The 22,867-nt window shown below is 56.2% G+C and overlaps 2 protein-coding genes across 2 annotated transcripts in view; one reads left to right on the top strand and one right to left on the bottom strand.

The window, feature by feature from the left end:
- Positions 1–2,561: 2,561 nt before the first annotated feature.
- On the top strand, positions 2,562–12,363 carry AMN (amnion associated transmembrane protein). Its single transcript, XM_061181308.1, has 12 exons — positions 2,562–2,640; positions 3,451–3,569; positions 3,673–3,717; positions 9,977–10,064; positions 10,207–10,424; positions 10,594–10,731; positions 10,913–11,021; positions 11,144–11,226; positions 11,430–11,607; positions 11,696–11,885; positions 11,960–12,053; positions 12,124–12,363. Exons 1-12 carry the CDS (start codon positions 2,598–2,600, stop codon positions 12,226–12,228), a joined length of 1,410 nt encoding a protein of 469 aa, XP_061037291.1. The 5' UTR covers positions 2,562–2,597; the 3' UTR covers positions 12,229–12,363.
- Positions 12,364–14,469: 2,106 nt separating this feature from the next.
- The window catches only part of CDC42BPB (CDC42 binding protein kinase beta), a 119,138-nt gene continuing 110,740 nt past the window's right edge, over positions 14,470–22,867 (bottom strand). Inside the window, 4 exon segments of the mRNA XM_061181309.1 lie at positions 14,470–15,835; positions 15,837–15,863; positions 22,344–22,414; positions 22,521–22,626. Of these exon segments, the coding sequence (XP_061037292.1) occupies positions 15,620–15,835; positions 15,837–15,863; positions 22,344–22,414; positions 22,521–22,626 (420 nt within the window). The 3' untranslated portion in view covers positions 14,470–15,619.

The raw sequence follows: 22,867 nt of genomic DNA on the forward strand, positions 1-22,867 counted from the left end.
GATCCAACCTTGCCTAAAGCAGCTGCTGCATGGATTTCCTAGTTACTGGAAGAAATTCTCTTTGCGACTTGCATTTTCTCCTACTTCTCACTGGGGTCCTGACCGGTTGGAAAGAGTGTGCACATATATGTACCTGCGTGTCCGGGCACCTGTGCGTGCAGTTGCAGGCCTTCTGTGAACACAGGTTAGGGTTAGGGTTAGGACTGCATCTCAGTCCAGCCATTCCTTACCTCATGTCTTTGCTTCTGAGTCATTCCAGGGACCCTTTGGCAGCTCTGGGCCACGGCTGGTGCCTGCCTCCTGCCTCGGTGTGGATGCCTCTTTGGGCCACCCTCTGATAGCTGGACCCACCTCCAGCCTCTGCTCAAGGATGCCCCTTTCAGCGATGGACGCCAACACCCCACAGCCGACAAGCCCCGGCTCCTCCTGTTCTGCCACTTTCAACCCAACCTGTGGCTGCAGCTGTGACCTCATCCTTCCAGTCTCAGCTTTAACACCACCTCTTCCAGGAAGCCTTCCTTGACTGCTGTGGAGGATGGAGCTTCCTGTCAGCCCTACCGGTGGCCAAAGCCAAACTCAGGACCACGCAGGACCACTCAGACCAACCTTCCCCATCCCAGGCTGGGCTGGGAGCCAACCCCTCCACACAGATCTGGCACCACTGAGCCACTGAGAGCAGGTGCCCCGATCCCACCCAGGAGAAAGGGTGGGACAAGCTGGTGTGCTCACTCCCTCCTTCCTAGTCAGAGAAGTCTCTGTCCCTACCCACAGCATAAAGTGCTTTGAGTGCTCCCAGCAGTGGGCCCCATCCTCCTTGGATGAAATAGCTTGTGTTGGGGAGAAGCAAAGACCCAGTCAGAGAGAAGCGTGCTTATGACAGGAGGTGTGCAGGTGAGAGGTAGGTGGGGATGCAGGAGAGGGCAGATGAGCTGGAGGGAGGGAAGAAGGTGCTGTGTAGTTCCCCTTCACCCACAGCCCTCCATCTATACATCAACCTCCATCATCTACCCCTCCATCCATCCTTCTGTATTCACTCATCAACCACCAAGGCATCCTGAACCCAATGGCCCACCCACTATTCCTCTCCCTTCCAGCAACCATAACCAACAAGGCGTCATCTGTTGGTCTCCCACCATCCACAGATCACCCCATTCATCTCACCATTGATTCACAGCCCATCCCTTAATAATCATACACCATCCACCCCACCACCCATAACCATCCAGGTTACCAAGCCCAATCCATCTGCCCTCCCACTCACTCTTTACCGTCCCATCTCCAACAAATTCATCCTCCACCCACTCACCACCATCCATCCCTATGTGCATCATACAGAGAGCCAAGCACCCACCTCTCCAATTAAACACAGCCATCTACCCCAGACTCATCCCTCCAGCATCCCCCTATCCTCCATCCATTCACCCATCCTGTACTCATTCAGTCTATCCACCTGTCCATCCACCCATCCATTTATATCCAGTCATCATCTCTACTCTCATCCATCCGTCCACCACCCCTCTACCGACCATCCATTCACAATTCATCTGAATCCCATTTGCCATTCATTTATCCACCATTAATCCATTCATCCACCATTCAGCTCATTTACCACCCATTTCCATCCATTCCATCCAAAATCCACAACCTTTTTTCACCCACCATCCATCTCAACAAGCCATCCACCCATAGACCATTTAACATCCACAATTTATCTTTCACCCACCAACCATCCATTTATCCAGTCACCATTCCATCTTCCACCCTTTACACTGTTCTTCATCCAACTACCATCTACCATCCATTGCCCATCTTTCCACAATCTACTCTCCTCTATCCATCCATCCACCATCTGTGATCATCCATCCATTTATCCATCCACCACCCACTAACAACTATCTACATTTACCTGCCACCCATCATCTGTCTACTCACCGTCAACCATCGATCCTCTATCCATCCACCATCCGTTATCTCGCCATCCATGCATCCATCTACCATCCAACACGCGTTGATCACGCACTACTCATATTCCATCCACTGTCACTCATTTACTGTCCATTTGTTTATTCACTCACCATCTCCCATCCATCCAATCCTCATCCATCCACGAACCAGCACAAATACGCTCCACCACTCACCATGCACCCACTGTCACCCGCTCACCATTCCTCCATACGCGAGACACCAGGCAACATCTACCTGCCACCATCCACAGTCCATCCAGCCCAGGAGGCAGGAGGGCCTGCTTGGGAGAGTGGACACCCAGCCCCACTAGGTGGGCGGACTGGGTGCAGCTCCAGCTGCATCTGGGGCAGAGGGGGTGTGGGAGCAGAGGTTGTTTACCCGCCGCGCCCCCAACAGACCCGTTATTTTGGGCAAGTCGGTCTGACAAGCGCCCAAGGTCCTCAGGTCCTGGAGGGCTGAGTGTGCGGGAGGGAGGGGGCGGGGCCGGCGCCTCCGAGGGGCCTAAGGGTCGCTGCAGGCGGGTCTGGAAGTAAATGTGTAACCTTCCCCGGCCGCCCCCGCCCCTCCCCGCCCGGTCACGTGGGCCCCGCGGGGCAAAGTCTCCCGGTCCGAGACGCGGAAGCCCGGGCGAGATGGGCGCGCCGGGCCGGGTCCTGCTGTGGCTGCAGCTCTGCGGTAAGAGGTGGGGAGGGGGGGACGCGACACACCTGGAGGCCAAGGGCCCCCGAGGGGCGGGCGGCGAGAGCTTGAGGGGCTGCGACACCCGGCCGGGCCTCCAGGTCCCTCCGCGCTCAGCGCCCGCCGGGCGGTGCGGGAGGCGAGGAGCCCGGGCCAGACCTACGCCCGGACCGTGCCTGCCCTCGGGCGCTTGTCCGCCTTCGACGTGGGCACCGCCCCGGTCCCCGCCCGAAGCTCCGCCGCCGGCCTCCGTCCTCCCGGCCCCGAGGGCGCCGCGGACCCTCCCCGTCGCGCCCAGGCCGGCGCGTGTCCTCGGGGCCGGCCCCCAACCCGCGGGAACTTTAAAAACTGCAGCCCCGTCCCTGTTCCCCTCTCTTAAGCCCCTCGCGGCCCCCTCAGGACGCAGCTCCAGTTCAGAGCCCGTCTGGACGGGTCCTGCGGCCCCCCCTCCCCCCAGCCCCTTCTACCTGGCAGAGGCCTCCACTGCCCCATTCGCCTCCGTCCCTTGGTCGTCGCCATCCTTGCCTGGCCCGGTCCTCGGCTCCAGCGCGGGGCGAACTGGAGGCGGGCTAGGAGGCGATCTTGGCGGGCGTCCCGGAGGAGGGCACGTTTGAGCGGGCTCTGCAGATCCCGTAGGAGTTCGTCAGGGAGCGTCGTGGCCAGGCTCCTGCAGGGTCTGGTCCGATGCCGGGAGCGGGAGTGGCGAGGGCCTGTCCGGGCGAGGTCGTCCTCCCTGGGCCACTGGGGCGTCCGGGCGGGAACCCCGGATGCCGGGGGCCCGGGAGCACTCAGTCGGCCCCTCCCCAGCGCTGACGCGGGCCGCCTACAAATTCTGGGTCCCCAACACCGACTTCGACGCCGCCGCCAACTGGAGCCAGAACCGGACCCCGTGCGCGGGCGCCGCCGTCGAGTTCCCCGCGGACAAGGTGCCTGGCCCCCACTACTGGGGCCGGGGTGGGGACCGGCGTGGTCCGGGCCACTGGGAGCCCAAGGGTGGGGTCTGCTCGCTGATGCCGCTTCTGCCTGCAGACGGTGTCAGTCCTGGTGCGAGAAGGTCACAGCATCTCGGACATGGTGAGGCCGGGTGGCAAATGGGCCCCAGGTCGGTGGGGGGCTGGTGGGTCCCGCCGGGGTCAATTCCATGCCCCTTTCTTGCCTCCTGACCGGCCTGCACTCGCGTGGGGGACCCCGCAGTCCACTGGCCATCAGCCTCTGGAGGGGCTTCGGGAAGGTCCGGGACCCACATGGGAGGGGGGGACGCCGGTCCTACAATCCCAGCCCAGGCTATGCCCCAGCCTTGTTGGGGGGTGTGGAGGGCGCCTCTTATCCCCACTGCCCTCTGCCTCTGGCCCCTGCCCCCCTGTAGTCTGTCTTCTCCAAGGTTTGCTCTGGGAAAGCCCCCGCTCCCCGCCACACCAAAGCCTTTCCCTGTCCTGGTGCTTCAAACTCCACCAGCAGAATTCGAGGGGACCTTTTTCTCACACTGCTTCACAGTGTGAGTTCCAGGGTGGGGGTCCTCACCCGGAGGCCGCTGGACTCTGTGGGTGAATAGGGGCAGTCCGGGGGCCCAGGCCTGGGACTCAATCTCTTGCCCAGATGCAGGATCTGGGGACCCCTTATTTCCACTTGGAGGCAGCTCGGTTAATTGATTGTTTTCAAAAGCGGCATTAATTCTGGGAGCCTGGCGCCACGTGGGGCAGGGCTGTGGGCGCAGTGGAGCCCCGCCCTCACCTGCAGCCTGGGAAGGGGGCGTGGGGCAGGATGTCCCCGTCCCCGCAGATCCGGGGTCGGGATGTCTTTCCCACATTTGTCCAACCCAAAGACTAAGGTGCGGAGGGAGCAGTGATGAGGAGGAGTTGACAGCAGAGCCGGGGAGGTAGGGGCGCAGCAGCTGCACCGGAGGGGACCCGCCTCCGCCGTCCTGGTAACCATGGCAACCAGGCGGCGGCCAGGAGCGAGCAGGGAGGGGTGCCTGGAACTCGCAGGAACCCGCGGGCAGAGGACTCAGCTGCGGGGGAGGGTGCCGGGACCTGGGGGCTCCTCCTGGCTGACTTCGTTACTTTGATGGTCTCCTTTGGAAGAGCTTGGGGAACCTAAAAGACACAACATTCGTTCATTCATTGTTCGCTCGTTTATCGGGTCCCTCCATCTGCCCCTTCCTTCCCACGCCCCGCCGCCCAGACGCGAGCCCTCCCCCCGGCCAGAGGCTTCCGCGCCCCTGTACCCCTGCGTACGGCCCCGTGGGCCTCTCCCCCACCTCCCCTGCCTCTCCTCCGCTCCGTGGGGTCAGCTCCCGGAGGACCCGGGTGGGAAATGACCAGGGGCCCAGGGACAGGGGGCCGAACGGACCCAGCGCTGCCTGAGGCCCCTCCCACCCCCGCTGCACGCGGGTCCCCAGCGTTGTCGGCTGCTGAGATGTCGCCCTAGTAACAGGCACAACGACTGTCAGTGATTTCATTTGCATTTCTCTTGGTTTGGAACTTCTCTCCCTGGGATTTTTCTCTTCCTGAACCCTTCTCCCCTCCCATTTCTACCCTTAGCCCAGGTTTCTTGTTTGGGGGGAATCTCCTATTTTCTACCCGTTAATGATTGTTGAGATACTGCGTCTTCTCACTGTGGACTTTGCCTGCGTTTCCCTTTGCTGATCAGAAACCCCCCCATTATTAATCTATCGAATGCAAAATCTGTTGCCTTATAACTGTTTTTGGTGTTTTGTTTAAGCATCTTTTTCCTGCTTCTCAGTCACAACCATAATCAACTATATATTCTGTCTATTAAGTCACGGCTTTGCCATCAGGGGCACATGGCTGAGTGGGGCACTAGCTAGGGAACCAGGCGTATTTTTTTTTTTTTTTCAGGCGTATTTTTTCCTCCTTGGAATGAGCCCAGTTTCCAATGAATGTCCTCCTCCAAACCAGCAGCCTTGCCCCCTGGCTTTGTGGCGCTGCGGTCACTGTTCATCAGCTGCCCAGTGAGGGCTCTCTCTGAGCTTTTCCTGCAGTTCCTTTGATCTTTTTGCCCGTTCTCCTGCCGGCACCACACTGTCCCCACTCTGAGGCTCTGCGAGTTGTCTTAATATCCCACTGGGTAACTTGCCTTCTTCACCCCCCTGTTACAAGGTTGACTAGTTCTTTGTGGATCTGATTTTTGCAGAGAGATTATAGTGTAGGTTTATCAGGTAACAACAGCACCACCACCAAAACCCTGGAATTTGATTGGGAATGAATGATACCTTTATACAAGCAAGTCATCCATTCAAGAGCGTGGATTTTCTCTCCAGCTATTTCAGATCGTTGGTCATAAAACTCTTTACTAGAGTCTTAAGACGGTCCACATGAGGTTTTGTGTAGTATTGGTTAACTTATAAATACTTTATAGTTTGGTTTCTATTGTGAATGGTGCCCTATTTTTAAGAATTATATTTTCTATTTGGTTATCTTTGTAAATAATGACCGTTGTTCCTCTTCTCTTCCAGTCCTAACTCCTTTTTTAAATATATATATAAATTTATTTATTTATTTATTTATGGCTGCGTGTGGCCTTCGTTTCTGCGCACGGGCTTTCTCTCGTTGCGGCGAGCGGGGGCTACTCTTCGTTGAGGTGTGCGGGCTTCTCATCGCAGTGGCTTCTCTTGTTGTGGAGCACGGGCTCTAGGCGCGCGGGCTTTAGTAGTTGTGGTGCACGGGCTTAGTTGCTCTGCGGCATGTGGGATCTCCCCGGACCAGGGCTCAAACCCGTGTCCCCTGCATTGGCAGGCAGATTCTTAACCACTGCGCCACCAGGGAAGCCCCCCTAACTCCTTTATTTCTTTTTCTTTCCTTGTAGCAATGTCCAGGGCCTCTACCCCTATGTTAAACAAAAGTGACAAAATTAGGCATCCTTGTCCTGTTCCAACATGAAGAGAAGTCATGTCAGGTTTCTCCATTGAGTGTAATGTTTGCTGTAGGGTTTTGTACATAAACTTTATTTAATTGTGGAAATTCTAATCTATTTCTAGTTTGCTAGAAGCTTTAAAACAATCATAAATATGTTGTTGAACTTTTCAGGTTTTTTTTCCTACATCCATTGAAATGTAATTTCCCCCTGCCTCCTTTAGCCTATTAGTGAGGTTTTCTGAGGTTGAACCGTCCTGGTAAGACTGATGTCCTCCTGGCACCTTCCTTCAGGTGCAGGTCAAAGTGTGCCACTTCTTCAAGACACTTGACTTCTGTCATACTGATTTTGCTGGCACAAGACTCTCCACTACCATCTGCTGGGACACCATCGTACATACTGCAGGGAAGTCGTGATGGGAGCGTTCCCTATCCCATCCTTCCTGCATTCTTGGGACATGAACCCTATGATCGCCATGTATTTTTAAAACACATTATTGGATCCAGTCAGCTAATATTTTATTTAGGATCTTTGCATTTGCGTTTATAACTCAACTGAGCCTATAATTTTTCTTCTTTTGTACTGTCCTTCATTTGGCTTTGGAGTCACACTTATACTGGCCCCATAAAATGGGCTGGCAATTTTCACTCTTTTTCTGTTTTCCAGAACAACTTCCTGTAAGAAGAAGTTAAATTTTCCTTGAGGGTTTAGTATGCCTCACCTATAAAAAACACTTGGACTGGGAATTTAGGGAACAGGAGGTCTTTGACTAACATTTAAAACTCTTTGGACTTCCCTAGTGGCACAGTGGTTAAGAATCCGCCTGCTAATGCAGGGGACACGGGTTCGAGCCCTGGTCTGGGAAGATCCCACATGCCGCGGAGCAACTAAGCCCGTGCGCCACAACTACTGAGCCTGCACTCTAGAGCCCGCGAGCCACAACTACTGAGCCTGCGTGCCACAACTACTGAAGCCCGCGCGCCTAGAGCCCGTGCTCCACAACAAGAGAAGCCACCGCAATGAGAAGCCCGTGCACCGCAACAAAGAGTAGCCCCCGCTCGCCGCAACTAGAGAAAGCCCGCGCACAGCAATGTAGACCTAGTGCAGCCATAAATAAATAAATAAATAAATAAAATGTTGAAAACAAAAACAAAAAAAACTTTTTAGGGACTTCCCTAGCAGTCCAGTGGGGTTAAGACTCCGTGCTTCCACAGCAGGGGGCGCGGGTTCTCAGGTTCGCGGGTTCATCCCTGGTCAGGGAACGAAGATCCCATATGCCACACAGTGTTGCCAAACAAACAAACATTTAATGCTTGTCTATTCAAATTCTCTATTGCTTCTTTTTTAAAAAAATATTTATTTTTCTTTATTGTTTTGGCTGCGTTGGGTCCTAGTTGCAGCACGCGAGCTCTTCGTTGCAGCATGTGGGCTTCTCTCTAGTTGTGGCATGAGGGTTTTCTCTCTCTTGTTGAGGCACGCGAACTCAATAGTTGTGGCTCATGGGCTTAGCTGCTCTGCAGCATGTGGGATCTTAGTTCCCCGACCAGGGATCGAACCCACATCCCCTGCATTGGACGGCGGATTCTTTACCACTGGACCACCAGGGAAGTCCCTCTATTGCTTCTTGCATCAATTTTAATATTTTAAAATTTTCTAGAAATTGGTATATTTCATCCAGGTTTTCAAGTTTGGCAGTCCTGATTTCTTAATCTTTTCAATACCTGTATCTTCCCTCGAACAAGTAAGTTCTTTACTGTATGTCCGTGCCCTTGTGGTCTCCCCGGTCCCCCATCACATTTTAGTCCTAGATTTAAACATTTATTAAGAGACAACAATAAGCTTCATCAAAGTATTTCATCACCCTACTTCCCATATCTCTTCTCAGCTTCTGTATTTCTTTCCTTCTTACTTTCTCCTAGCATGTTTTCAGGGCAGGTCTTTGTGTGGCAATCATTCTGAAGTCTTTTAGGCTTAAAGGTATTTTTATTATCTTTTAATATATGTAACATACTATTCTGGAGTGCAGGGCCGTTCCTGCCCACTGGTGGGCAGGGCTGTGTCTAGGGGTGTGTCTAGAGGTGGCTGCGACTCCAGAAGTCTTCCGGCAGCCTGTTCTGTCATATGCATGCATTGTTGTTGCTGAGAAACCCGATTCCTGAATTTTTTCCTTCCTGGGTGATCTGTTCGTTCCCTCTGCTGCTTTTAGAATGTTCTCTTCGTCTTTGATATTCATGAACATAGTGTTCTGTGATTTTCCTTATTTGGCATTCAATGAGACCTTTCAATCCGAGGTTTCCCAGCTTTCTTCAACTATGGAAAATTCATCTTCATTGTTTTTCAGATATTCCCCCCGCCCACCCTTGTATCTGAATGTTGGTGCTTCAGTGTTGGGCGGGCTCCCATCTCTCCTGGTTTCTCCCGCTCAGCCCTTTGCTGCTGTCTTTCAGCTATTACATTTATCGTATAGTATGTACACCTCCCGCTTTGGTTCTTTTGAAAACCGAGTTCTTGTTCATGCTTCACACTGCTGGTACCCACCTCCCCCTCCTGAGGCGTATCGCGTCCGTCTGTCCGTGGCTCGTCCCCGGCGCCTGCAGGTGGGTTTGTCTTGCTGTCACAGTGCTGCACCCTCAGCTGTGGAGGTAGTTGGCCTGTGACCTTGAATCTCCCCAGTGTCAGCCTCTTGGTCAGGCCCAGTGCTTGGGGGACCGAAGAGCAGGCCCTACCGAGCAAGCTGGGACGCAAGGCTGGGCCCTGGGTGGCTGTCCCCTGAGATGTTGAACCCCCGTGACCCCTGCACTGAGCAGCTCCCCTGGCCCAACCCTCACCTTCAACCCCAACCCTGGCGGGGGCAAGGAGGAGGGACAGGGTCCTGGGGCTTGGAGCGGTGGTGGGGGTGGGGGGGTGGGGAGGGCCAGTCAGTCCTCCTTCTCCTGGCCTTCCCCGCTGCCCTGCTTCCTCTGACACCTGAGGCCTGGGCTTCTGTGCTGAAGGGGCTGCCCAGGCTGAGGGGGAGACGGGTGGCTCCAAGGCCCCACTACCCTTCCTGCTGCCTCTGGCACCCGCTTCCCCAACTGTAGCCCCTCCCCTCCCTCACAGGCTCAGGGCTGACTCCAGAGTCCCCAGCAGCTTGGCTTCCTGGAACGTACGATCCCTTGGATTGTAGTTTTTCAGGGGTGACAGGGGAGGGCAATAGCCCTGACAAGAGTCACCCTGCCCCAAACGCCCCACACTCCCAGGTCTCAGGCTAGCCCCTCGCTCCTTGGCTTGCAGCCCTATTCCCTGCGGCCTATCTGACCTTCAGGCAGGGCGAGGTGCCCCCAGGCCCTGACCTCGCCTGCTCACTCCGTGGTCTAGATTCTTCTCCCCAGGGACAGGGGGACCGGGGGTGGGCGCAGAGTGGGACCCTCTGATGCCCCAGTCCACCGCGCGGCGCCGCCTCGGCCTGCGCTTCCTACAGCTCTTGCCGCTGGACGGGGAATTCGTCCTGGCCTCAGGAGCTGGATTCAGCGCCCTGGACACCGGCTCGCACCTGGACTGTAGCACAGGTGAGGGGGCCGGGCCAGGGGCGGGGCTTCGAGGGGGCGCGTTCGTGGGTGGGGCCTGCAGGGGACGGCGAGGTCCGGGTTGGAGCGTGGCCGGGTTGGAGGGCGCGTTCTGGGCGGAGCTCAGGGTCGCGCGCTCGCCCAGGCGGCCCCGCGCTCTTCCGCGACCCCGACCGCTTCTGCTGGCACGACCCGCGCCTGTGGCGCTCCGGAGACGCGGCGCACGGTCTCTTCTCCGTGGACGCCGAGCGCGTGCCCTGCAGCCACGACGACGTCGTCTTCCCGTCCGACGCCTCCTTCCGGGTGGGTCTCGGCCCGGGCGCCGGCACCGTGCGCGTCCGCAGCGTCCGGGCTCTGGGCCAGGTGAGCCGGGCGCGCGGGCCGGGGCGGGGGCTGGGGTCTCAGCTCCGCGCCTTTGCCCGTCAGTGCCGCTCCCCGGAGCGTCTCCCAGCCTGCTAGCCCGGTGGCTTCCGAGCATTCAGGTGCTGTCTCGTCCTCGGGCTGGCTCCGGTGGTCACCCGGCCACCTGCAGACGTTCACGCGCGACGAGGACCTGGCTGCTTTCCTGGCGTCCCGCGCGGGCCGCCTGCGCTTCCACGGGCCGGGCGCGCTGAGCGTGGGCCCCGAGGCCTGCGCGGACCAGTCGGGCTGCGTCTGCGGCCACGCCGAGGTGAGGGCGGCCCGCAGCGGGGTGGCTGGGGCACCGCGCGGCTGGGCCCGGCTCTGCGCCGGAGGTCGGGACTGTGCCAGGGGCCGCCGCGCCCCGCCGTCTCTGGCCCGCTCGCCTCCCCGGGCGCGTGGCCCTCTCACTGCGGTCTGCTCCTCGCCGACCGCCGCTTCTTTGCTTCCAGGTGCAGCCGTGGATCTGCGCAGCACTGCTCCAGCCCCTGGGTGGCCGCTGCCCCCAGGCTGCCTGCCGAGACCCCCTCCGGCCCGAAGGGCAGTGCTGCGACCTCTGCGGTGAGCGCCCCGCCCGGCCCCTGCTAGCTAGGACGGCTTGGCCACCCTGGCTCGCCCCCAGCCTCAGTTTCCCTGTCGGGCCCGGACCCGCGGTGCTGACCCTCACCTTCCTGTTTCTTCAGGAGCCATCGTATCGCTGACCCATGGCCCGGCCTTTGACCTGCAGCGGTACCGGGCGCGGCTGTTGCACGCCTTCCTGGCCCTGGTAATGGGGCCGCACCCCGACCCTGGCCCCTGCCCTTCTGCAGCCCCGGTCTGGGACCACCCTCTCCGCAGGGATCCCCGGGCCCCACTCCGTCTCCTCCCTGAGGCGTCCACTCTCCGCCTGTCCACCGTTTGTCCCTGCCCCCAACGTTCCCGCAGGGCCGAGGGGCGGAGTCCCCGGGCCAACTCTGTGCCCCTCTCCAGCCCCAGTATCAGGGGCTGCAAATGGCCGTGTCCAAGGTTCCGCGCCAGCCCCGGCTCCGCGAAGCCTCAGGCGCGAAGGCGGACACGGAGATCCAGGTGGTGCTGGTGGAGACCGGGCCCGAGACCGGCGGCGCGGGGCGCCTAGCCCGGGCCCTCCTGGCGGACATCGCGGAGCACGGTAACCGCGGGCGCCCCCTTCCCAGCCCCGCACCTCTGCCCCGCCCCGCCCTGCTCGGGGCCGACTGAGCCGGCGCCCTCCATTGCAGGCGAAGCCCTCGGGGTCCTATCGGCGACCGCTCGAGAGTCGGGCGCGCCCGTTGGGGGCGGCTCGGCGGCGGGGCTGAACGCGCCGGGGCCGCGCGCAGGGCTGGCGGGCGGCCTGGCGGCCGCGCTGCTCCTCTTACTGCTGGCGCTGCTGGCGGGGGCGCTGCTGCTGCGCCGCGCGGGGAGGCTCAGGTACGCGGGGCGGGGGCTCGGGGCGGGGCCTCGGCGCTTAGGCACGCGGGGCTCACGCGCGTCCCTACCTCCAGGTGGAGGAGGCGCGACGAGGCGGACCCCGCGCCGGCTAGGGCGCCCCTGGGCTTCCACAACCCTGTGTTCTACGCGGCGGACCCGGCGGAGGCGGTGAGGGGGCGCCCGGGGGCGGGGGTGTGGGACTTCCCGCGGCCGGATCCCTGACTCCGCGCTTCCGCAGCTCCCCGCCCCGCAGCCGGACGTCGGGAGCTCCAGCCGCAGCTACTTCGTTAATCCGCTCTTTGGCGAAGCCGAGGCCGAGGCCGAGGCCGAGGCCGAGGCCTGAGCGGCCGCGGAACCGGCCCGACTCCCCACCCCGCCCCCCCCCCACCGTCGGCGTCGTAGGCCCTGCGGGATACCCCACCCTCCGCTGGCCAAGGACAGGGCGGCCTTGCTCAATAAAGGACTTTCCTGCACCTGCGGTCAGCCGTGGACACACTGCTTCCTGCGTTGCCACCCCTCTGCCCCTGCCTGGTGGGATGGTGAGGGGTGGGCCTCAGAGCCTGTGCCGGCTGGCGCCTGGCCACCCGCCCAGGGCAGTCCTGGGTACTACCTGTAGGCTGGGGCGTTCCGAGGCTTCTGGTCTGCGAGGTTGCACCCAGAATTAGGAGGGGGCTGCCCCGGTTCTGGAGGAGCCCATGGAAGAAGCCCCTAAGGCTAGGGAGGGGACTGCAGCAGGGGGGACGGTGGGGAGAGGCAAATCTGAGTGAGGCACCAAGGAGGGTGGAGAAGTGGGCTGCCAGGTGCTCCCCTACCTCATGCCAAGCTGCTCAGGCCCAGGGCCAGCCAGGTGGACCTGGACTTCCGGCAGACTGGGCTGCCCGGAGGAGCGGTCCCAGGGACACAGTAGATCTGTCCCCTCTGCTGGGGGCAGGGGCAGAGCTGCCCGCCACAGTGGTGGAGCGGGTCAGAGAGCTGGCAGGTGCGTCCTGCTGGGTGGGGGCTGTTTGGTGTCCATCGCTGCAGGGCCAGGCCTCGCCCTCCCCCTTCTGAGGGCAGCTCTGACCTGGAGGGTGGGTGTCGGGACTGAGCCGCTCTGAGTAGGACACTCACTTGGTAGGTGCTTGATGGGGCAGCAGTGGGACGGTGAATCGTGTGTGTGTGTGTGTGTAAGGTTGTACTGACAAATGCCCAGCTTGAACTGTCAGGGAGGGACACTTCTGTGTAAGCAGCATCTGGAAACATCCCCCCTCCCTCCCCCCCCAAGGGTAACCACCTGCGAGCCTCTAACAGTGAATTTGCTTGTGTTTCCGTCACTTGGGAAGCTGTGCTCTGTGGCCACTATCCTGCCTGTGAAGCTCACCCATGTTGTGGGTGGTCGTTCCTCTTGCTGCTGTGTAGCTGTTGCAATAGCTAATATTTCATTTTAAAAAACGACTGACACTTCAGCATCCGTGTTTCAGACCTGTGAGAGGTGCTCACCTCATGTGGGGCAGACATCAAACGGAGGGAGGGCCAGTATCCAATCCCATCATCTCTGACCCCGAGGCCCCGGCTGCCCACTACCCCACATGGCCGCTCACCACTGGCCTATGCTTGCTTTTCAGTTTTCCAGGTGCTGTGATTTCAGTCAATTGTCTCTGCCTGTGCTTTGGGAGGTCCCCTTTCAGGTACAGGTGGGAGGATTGTGTCTGCTCCTAAAATTTGCCATGCTCCTTCCCCAGCTGTGACCACAGAGGCCCACAGTGAGACGGGCCTGGGTCCCCGCCGGCCGGCGGGGCTGTTTTGGCTGCGGAGCCCGGGCCGTGCCGACTGGCGGAGCCGCAAGGGTGCCCAGGACGCCCCCCAAGCATCACCTGCCAGGCACCCGGGGGCTGCTCTCTGTGCTCTACTGTATCCTCACACCACCCTCTTCGGCAGCTGCCGTCACTGCCCACACGTTACCAGGAGCTTACTGGGGGTCAGAGCAAACGATGAAACCCAACTCACCGCAGGCTGCCCCCCGCCCTGGGGGCCAGAGCCCCCAATGTGGCCACCCATCCAGCCCAGCCTCCCCGTGAGCTCCCCCCTCCTGGGGGTGGTCTGCCCCACCCTACCCCCCCCGGGGCTGCTGAAGGGCCAGCGTGCGTCTGTCGCATGCAGCTTCCCTCCCGGGGCGCTGCTCTGCCTTGCGGGCTCATGGGCACATCGCCCTTTCCCAGCACTGGGGTCCCCGGTGCAGCAGCTGGCCCCACCCTGCCCCGGCCCTGGAGGGCACCTGCTGCTCTCAGGCTGAGTGCCCATCTGCCTGTCCTGGCGCGGACACTTGGCCAGACGGCCCCCCTCTCCAGCCAGTGGCCCACCCCTGACCCTGCCTACCATGGTGCAGGGTGTCCCCAGGAGGCCCCCATCGTGACATTGGCAGGCAAGAGGTCCCAGCTCTGGCGGCTGGCTCCTGCCACGTGGACACGAACCTTTAGCATGGACCCCGCCTGAGCAAATGACCAAGAATGGCTTCCACAGGCAAGACGGTGCTTTCCAGCACGGCACTACTGGGGGGCCAGACACCGGGTGACACGTGGTCACATTCAGACAAACCACTGACAACTTTAAAACTGCTGTCTTCTGCTTTATTGACAGGTAAATTGTTCAAAAATGTTCTCACGATTCAATAATTACAAAGACTCAGACTTACATTAAAAAAGTAAAAACCAGAACCCCCAGCAGGTGCCAGCCCCAGCAGAAGGCCCAGGGAGCGGGCAGGCGGGTGCTGGGCGTGTGACACGCACAGGCAGGCCACGGTGCCCACGTCACTCAGTGCCGACTCAAGGTAAGTGCACGTCTTCAACAGCGTTGCCACCGAGAACATCGACCGGCGGGAGAACAGGGAGAAGCCCAGCGGGGCGAGCCTTTATCGCAAGCCTTTACAGACACAGGAGGCTGCCTGATACTCACAAGCGCCGCGGGGAAGGCAGGCAGATACACGCAGGCGCTGCGGGCCGGCCCACCGGGCGGAGTGTGGCGGTGAGTCTACACGATCCAGAAGGGCACTAGTCACGGGGCTCCATGCGGGGCAGGGGTCCTGGCACCTGCCGCAGGGCTACCCGGGGCTCTGGCCTCCTCTCGGCCCACAGGCCTCGGGGCCCGGCTGCACGACACTCACTGGTTTTACAGCAGGAGGCAGAGCTGTGGAAGCGAGCGGGAAACGGAGCACAGCTGCTTCACAGTAGTAGATACGGGTGACACTTCGTGGTTGTGACCAGAAACGGACTGACACACACGAGGGACCAGGACAGGGCAGGCTTCACTCGAATGGGCCTCTGTCCATGGCTACAAGGTCGGCAGAAGGACTTCTGCATCTGACTACGTGATGGCTAAATGAATAAAAAGGCCACAAACTAAGCTCCACTTTCCTCTGTCTTCAAAACTCTAGGGACACTGGGAATGATATACAACTTCCTACTATTCTCCTAAGGTCCTAGGAAACAGTTTCAGGGAACAGGGAACAGACGCGGCACCGAGGCCGTCCCGAGCTGCCTGCTTCCTGCAGAGCCCCCCGGGTGCCACTGGGGTCTGCAGGAGGCTGGCGTCACAGGCCCCCCCCCGCGCTGCCTCAGCTGGTTCTGGGCAGGAGGGGCCGCAGGCGGTCCTTCGTGTGCAAACGGAACAGCTGTGCAGATGAGCAGATCTGGCCTACCGCCTCGGTGCGGCATAAAACCGATCATTATTATAATAAAGTATTTTCTTCATCTCCGTATCTACAAATCGATTCTACATTTCCTTGGACAACACTGGAGGGTCAGCTCAGTCTTGGCACTGACACTGGAGGCCACCTGGGCCCCCCAGCCCTGTCGTGGTGAGCTGGCAGCTTCAGGCATCGCAGGACGGCTGCTCCAGGCCTTCAAGGGGGAGCTGGCTCCTGTGGGGAGAGTTGGGGCTTGGTGGGCCGCTGGGGTTGGAGCTGTTCGATGGAGTCGAGTGTTTGGTGGAATCCGAATCAGGCTGTGAAGACAAAGAAGAGGGACAGCGTGAGAACCATCGCCCTGGGCCTGTGGAGGCGATGCTGCCTGGGCAGGTGTAGCCCCTGCTGGCTCCATTCTTGTTATGAGAACACACTCTCTGCAAGCTTGTCACGTTGTCCTTGCTGGTGAGAGATCATAAACCAAGGCCCAACCCCACAAATGACTCAGTAACTATTACAAAAAGGAGTAACTCCGTAGTGAAGAAACCAGACAGCATGGCAACCAAGCAGTCAGAGGTCACAGACGTGAAGCTCTTTCATGATAAAAAAGCCTGAGGAACAGAGAGGAACTTTCTCAACATGACAAAGGGTGTCCATGAGCAGCCCACAGTTAACTTCACACTCAGTGGTGAAAGGCAAAGCTCCCCGCTCAGAGCAGGAACAAGACCAGGGTGCTGCTTTCACTGCCGCTATTCGATACTGTGCTACAAGTTCCAGCCAGGGCAAGAAAAGATGGCATCCAAGTTGGAAAGGAAGAAGTAAAAGCATCTCTCTTCACAGCTGACATGACTCTGTATAGACAGAAAATGCTAAAGAACTCCACAAAGAACAAATTCAGTAAAGTTGCAGGGTACAAGATCAACACACAAAAATCAGTTGTGTTTCTATACACCAGCAGTGAACAATGTGAAAAGGAAATTAAGAAAACAATTCCATTTACAATAGCATCCAAAAGGATAAAATACAGCTAGGAATAAATTTAACCAAGAAGATGAAAGATTTGTATACTGAGACTATAAAACATTGCTGAAAGAAATGAAAGACCACCTAAATAAATGGAAAGGCATCCTATGTTCATGGATTGGAAGACTATTGTAAAGATGGCAATATTCCCCAAAATGATCAACCTACAGATTCAATGCAATCTTTACTGAAATTCCAACGGATTTTTTGGGGGAGGGGCAGAAATGGAAAAGCCAATCCTCAAATTCATATAGAATTGCAAAGGACTGAGAATAGTGAAAACAATACTAAGAAAAAGTGGGAGGACTCACACTTCCCAAACTTACTACTTCAAAATGTACTACAAAGCAACAGTAATCAAATACAGCATGGTAGTATTAATATAAAGACCAATGCAATAGAATTGAGAGTCCAGAAATGTATCTATAAACCTGTGGTCAACGGATTTTTAACAAGGGTGCCAAGACCATTCAATGGGGGAAGGAACAAATGGTGCTGGATATTCACCTGCAAAAGAATTAAACTATACCCCTACCTCACACCACACACAAAAACTAGCTCAAAATGTAAAAAAGACCTAAACAAAAGCTAAAACCATAAAACTCTTAAGAAGAAAACAGGACTAAATCTTCATAACCTTGAATTTGGCAATGGATTCTTAGATATAACATCAAAAGCAGCACGAGAAACAAAAGAAAAGAATAGAAAAACTGGACTTCACCAAAATTAGAAACTTTTGTACACTGAAAGACATAGAGAATTGTGAAAGGACAATCCAAAGAACGAAAAAAATATTTGCAAATCACATATCTGATAAGGGTCTGGTATCCTTTTTTTTTGGCTGTGCCACACCACACAACTTATGTGATCTTAGTTCCCAGACCAGGGATGGAACCCGGGCCACAGCAGTGAAAATGCCAAGTCCCAACCACTGGACCGCCAGAGAATTCCCTATCCATATTATATAAAAATCTCTTACAACCCAACAACAAAAAGACAAATAATCCAATTAAAAAATGGGCAAAAGACTTGAATAGACACTTCTCCAAAGGTATACAAATGGCCAATAAGCCCATGAAAAAGATGCTCAACATCACTAATCATTAGGGAAATGCAAACCAAAACCACAATGAGATACAACTTCACACCTGCTAGGATGGCTATTGAAAAAAAATTTTCTTGTAAGAAAAAAAATAAGTGGGCTTCCCTGGTGGCACAGTGGTTGAGAATCTGCCTGCCAATGCAGGGGACACGGGTTCGAGCCCTGGTCTGGGAAGATCCCACATGCCGCGGAGCAACTAGGCCCATGAGCCACAACTACTGAGCCTGCGCGTCTGGAGCCTGTGCTCCGCAACAAGAGAGGCCGCGACAGTAAGAGGCCCGCGCACCGCGATGAAGAGTGGCCCCCGCTTGCCGCAACTAGAGAAAGCCCTAGCACAGAAACGAAGACCCAACATAGCAATCAATCAATAAAATAAATAAATCTTTAAAAAAAAAATAAGTGTTGGCAAAGATGTGGACTCAACCCTTGTACATTGCTGGTGGGAATGTAAAATGGTACAGCTGCTGTGGTTCCTCAAAAAGTTAAAAGTAGAGCCACCATATGACCCAGCAATCCCACTCCTAGGTACATACCCCAAAGAAGTGATAACATGTACTCAAACAAATACATGTATGCAGATGTTCCTAGTGCACTATTCATAACCACCAAAGAGCACGTAAGATGTGGTCCATCTATCCACTGGACTATTTAGCAATAAAAAGAACCAACTTTCTGATACATGCTACAACATGGATGAACCTTGAAAACATGCTGCTGAGTGAAAGAAGCCAGACACAAAAGGCCATGTACTGTCTGATTCATTCCACTATATGAAATGCCCAGAACAGGCAAATCCATAGATTGTTAAGACTGGTGGTAGCCAGGAGCTGGGGGGAGGCAGGAACTGAGGAGAAACTGCTCAGTGGGTGGGGGTTTTATCTTGTAGTGATGGAAGTGTTCTGAGTAGACAGAGCTGGTGGTTGTACAACACTGTGAATGTACTAAACAGCCACTGAATTGTTGACTTCTTTAATTTTCGGCTGCATTGGGTCTTCGTCGCTGCGCGCAGGCTTTCTCTAGTTGCAGCGAGCGGGGTCTACTCTTCGTTGCGGTGTGCGGGCTTCTCACTGCGGTGGCTTCTCTTGTTGCGTAGCACGGGCTCTAGGCGCACGGGCTTCAGCAGTTGTGGCACATGGGCTCAGTAGTTGTGGCTCAGGGCTCCAGAGCACAGACTCAGTAGTTGTGGCTCACGGGCTTAGTTGCCCCACGGAATGTGGGATCTTCCTGGACCAGGGATTGAACCCGTGTCCCCTGCACTGGCAGGCGGATTCTTAACCACTGAACCACCAGGGAAGTCCGAATTGTTGACTTTTAAATGGTTACTTTCTGTTATGTGAGTTTCACTTAAATAAACTTAAAAAGAGGAACAAACAGGTCAGTACAGGACAAACAGATGCCATGTGCCTCAGGATGCAACACCCCAAGGACACCACGTCCTGTGTGCCGTACTCCATCCTGGGACACACAACCCAAATCTCAAAAGACAAGGAAATGTCAGACACCCAAATTGAGGAGCGTTCTAGAAAATAAAAGATGTGCTCTCTGCCAGACAGGCTGAGGGCTTGTTCCAGAGTAAAGGGGCCAAAGAGATGAGGCAGCTAAATGCCACGCGTGCTTGGGGACTGGGTCCTGCACCAGCAAAGGTGCTTAAGGACATTACGGGGACATGCAGGTGGCTTCATCAGTGTGGCAGCTGTACCGTGGTCACGTGAGGGAACAGCCTCGCCCTCGGATAAAGGGCACGATGTGTGCAGTCAGGAAGAAAGTGTGTGCATGTGTGCACGCACACTCATACACACTTGTTTGTTGGTCCCTGGGGAGAACCGGGCGGCTGGGAGACAGGTGTGGGGCCTTTTCACGGTTTACCCAATTCAAAAAATCAGACAAGCCTTGACTGAGGAACGTTTTGCAAAAAAACTGCACTTTTTGTAAACAAACTGCACAGTAGACTGAAGACTAAAGAGACGCGCCTACTAAACGCAGCACGTGGCCCTGGCTGGATTCTAGGTTTAGGAACAGGACGTCGCCGGGCAGCGGGGAGACGCCCTCCCGAGGGAGGTGCAGGATAAGTACTTAGCGGTGGGTAATACTGCAACTCACTTTCTGCTGGTTCCTCCCCAAAAACCCAAATGGGGAAAATGGGTTAGGTACAGCTTATGTGGGTTATTCACTCTACCATTCTTGCAACTTTCCTGGAAGTTTGAAATTTTTCAAAACAGATAGTTGCAGGGAAAAAAATAAGAAAAAAAACCCCAGAAGACCTACCTCTCTAGCCATCAACCTCAGGCCCTTTTAAGGGAGGCCTATGAAACCTTCCAGGAAAGAAAACCCCTGTATGATGGCAACTAAGAGATACAAATTTCCTAAGCCAGAGTTGAGGCTGGTGCAGCCCTGAAGACAGCTGAAAGAGAGCAGCTCAGAAAAGAAGGCACAGATAACTTCACTGATAAACACAGATGGAAAAACTGGCATCAAAATGTTCACCAACTGAATCTCTCACTGTCCCACGTTAAGAGGATTATATTTTATGCACAATGGCAACAAGAACCTTGGAATGCTTAAGAATTAACTTATTAGCCACCAACACGCGCAACCTGCAAGAGGGAACCCATCAAGGGGACAGACGTGCAGTGTTCCTACACAGGGAAGGTCAGGATGGTGAGCAGCCCCCAAATTAATCTACAAATCCAACACAATCCCAGCGAAAAGCTCAACACAGTTTTCACTTTTTTTAGATTATGATGGAGTCAACACGCTCCGTAATCTAAAAAAAATTTTAACTTATTTTATTTTTGGCTGCGTTGGGTCTCCGTTGCTGCACGTGGGCTTTCTCTAGTTGCGGCGTGTGGGCTTCTCATTGCAGTCGGTGGCTTCTCTGTTGCGGAGCAGGGGCTCTAGGTGCACAGGCTTCAGTAGTTGTGGCGTGTGGGCTCAGTAGTTGTGGCTCGCGGGTTCTAGAGCACAAGCTCAGTAGTTGTGGTGCACAGGCTTAGTTGCTCCATGGCACATGTGATCTTACTGGACCAGGGCTCAAACCCATGTCCCCTGCATTGGCAGGTGGATTCTTAACCACTGTGCCACCAGGGAAGCCCCTAAAAATATTTTAAAATTTATTTTAAAATTTATTTGAAGGAGAAGCTAAGAAAGTGTTTTGAAAAGTGGGAATGAAAGATGTGCTCTACCGGCTCTCAGGTTACAGGTGGTGCAGCAGAGGCTCCAGGAATAGAGACACGTAAACAAAGGAATTTAACAAATAATAAAGGGTAACACTTCAAGTTGGAAGTAAGTGGTGCAGGGCCAGCGTGTCATGTACCTTAGAAAGAAAGCAGCTCAGGTCCTTGCGCACACACACACACACGCTAAGACACACTTACACACTCACTCTCACACCCCCTCGCAGACACTTTCACGATGTAATGACAAACAGAAAACCCCAAGCTCTCAGACTACAAGAGAATGTTTATCTTAATTAAAAAGATAAAGACTAGACTGTACGAGAATTAAAAATTTCTGTATGACAGTGCTCTTACAATTAAAGACAAAATTAAAAAATCAGCGATATGGGGACAAGTATCTGCAACAGATTAACACCCACAATCTATGAAGAGTTTCTATAAACGAGTTAAGAGAAAAGCATGGTGACTCAAGAGAAGACGGGTAAAGGGCGCAAAGGTGGACGCAGAGGAAGCAGCAGCCAATCCACACCTGAAAAGCCGGCCAAGCCAGGAAGGTGAGGACCACGTGAAGCAAAGCCCTTCTGGTTTCCGCTGTCAGCTCAGCAGCCCCCGTGAGTACGTGCTGTCGGTGCCGGGGCTGTTAGAACAGCCAGCGCACCCAGCCCCTCTCCTCCTTCCCACAAAAGTGCTGCTGGGGCACAGCCCTCAGGCTGCCATTCCTCCCATCCTCCTCCCCCACCACACACACAGGGAACCAAGGACACTGCCACCAGGAGCCGGGTCTGAAAGCCCAAGAACACTTGAGCCAGGGACGCCCCCACCTGGCCCCCCACACTCCGATCCCAAGGGGCTGTCAGAGGAGGAGAGAGAGGGCAAGACGCATGAGGCCACCCTGTGCTTTAAAAGGAACGTGCCTACTGATGTGTTACAGCCACGTGCATAAAACTACACAGAAGAGTCTAGACAGGAGAAGCCTTCCTGCACTTTTCACAGGAGGGCTTTCATCTCTCAGTTGTGCACGGTGACGCCCACCCGCAGTCAGTGCCCAGGAGGAGAGCCGGGCCCCAGCAGCTCCCTCGGCCCCCCTCCTGATGCCTCCTGAGCTCTCGGCAGCATCCTCCCAGGGCTGGCCCAGCCTCGGGCAGCCACAGCTGGGGGCAAGGGACCAGATGACTCGGGAACAGGGCCTGGAAGGAGGCCCGGCACCAGGCTGCAGAGGCCTCGGTCTCCCTGAGGCCATGACCTGGAGGCGAGAATCCACATCTTTCTCCCAACACACTCACAGCCACAGGGTCCATGTCCTCCCTCCTCCCGGCCTTGGCTCAGCCTGAGAAGTCATGAGTGGGGAGCTCCGGGGGGCTGGTGACCACTGAGGCCCTACGTGGCCACTCCAGGGGAGATATAGAGTCTCTTTCTCCAAAGAACAGCTGCTTCGAGTCTCCTGCACGTGTGGAGCTGCAGACCCCAGGCCTTGTCCCTTGTAATAGGGCAAGTCTTACCTCTTTGTCAAAGTCCTGGTCAGGATCAGACATACTTCTTAGGGGCATAGCCACGCCGGGCTCAGATCCACCTACGGAACACAGGCAGCCATCGATCATCTTGGGGAAAACAGTTCAGAGACGAACTGAAAGCCTGGAGTCCCAGCATCCAGGCCCCGCCCCGGGCGCCCCTGGTACCTGATGAGGGCCACGAGATGTAGGGCTTGTTCCTGGGCGGAGGCTGGCGGGACAGGCTGGCGGGAGCAGGGCCGGGCCTCTCCTCCTGGGAGGGGGGCACAGCGCTCTGGGGCAGAGAGAACAGCATGTGAGCGCGCCCGGGGGGAGCACAGCCGGGCCCCGGGCGGAGCGCGCAGGCCAAGTGCAAAGTCTGCAGCACGGGCAGGCCGGGGCCTCGACGAGCACAACGGGCTGGGAAGGACCTCTGGACAGTGGCATCAGGTCAGTTTTGAGCTAAGAATTGGCAATAGTGGCTTTAGGCCAAGTCAAATTCTGCAGAAAACACATTTTTTAAGTAAAAAAAAACC

The sequence above is a fragment of the Eubalaena glacialis genome, chromosome 2, assembly GCF_028564815.1.
Source record: "Eubalaena glacialis isolate mEubGla1 chromosome 2, mEubGla1.1.hap2.+ XY, whole genome shotgun sequence".
Lineage (NCBI taxonomy): Eukaryota > Metazoa > Chordata > Mammalia > Artiodactyla > Balaenidae > Eubalaena > Eubalaena glacialis.

Excerpts from the sequence above, each read along its gene's own strand:
- AMN (XM_061181308.1), top strand. The coding sequence starts at position 2,598 with ATGGGCGCGCCGGGCCGGGTCCTGCTGTGGCTGCAGCTCTGCG. Across the intron at positions 11,608-11,695 it reads GGCGGACATCGCGGAGCACG|GCGAAGCCCTCGGGGTCCTA; the intron begins GTAACCGCGGGC and ends CCTCCATTGCAG. Across the intron at positions 11,886-11,959 it reads CGCCGCGCGGGGAGGCTCAG|GTGGAGGAGGCGCGACGAGG; the intron begins GTACGCGGGGCG and ends CCCTACCTCCAG.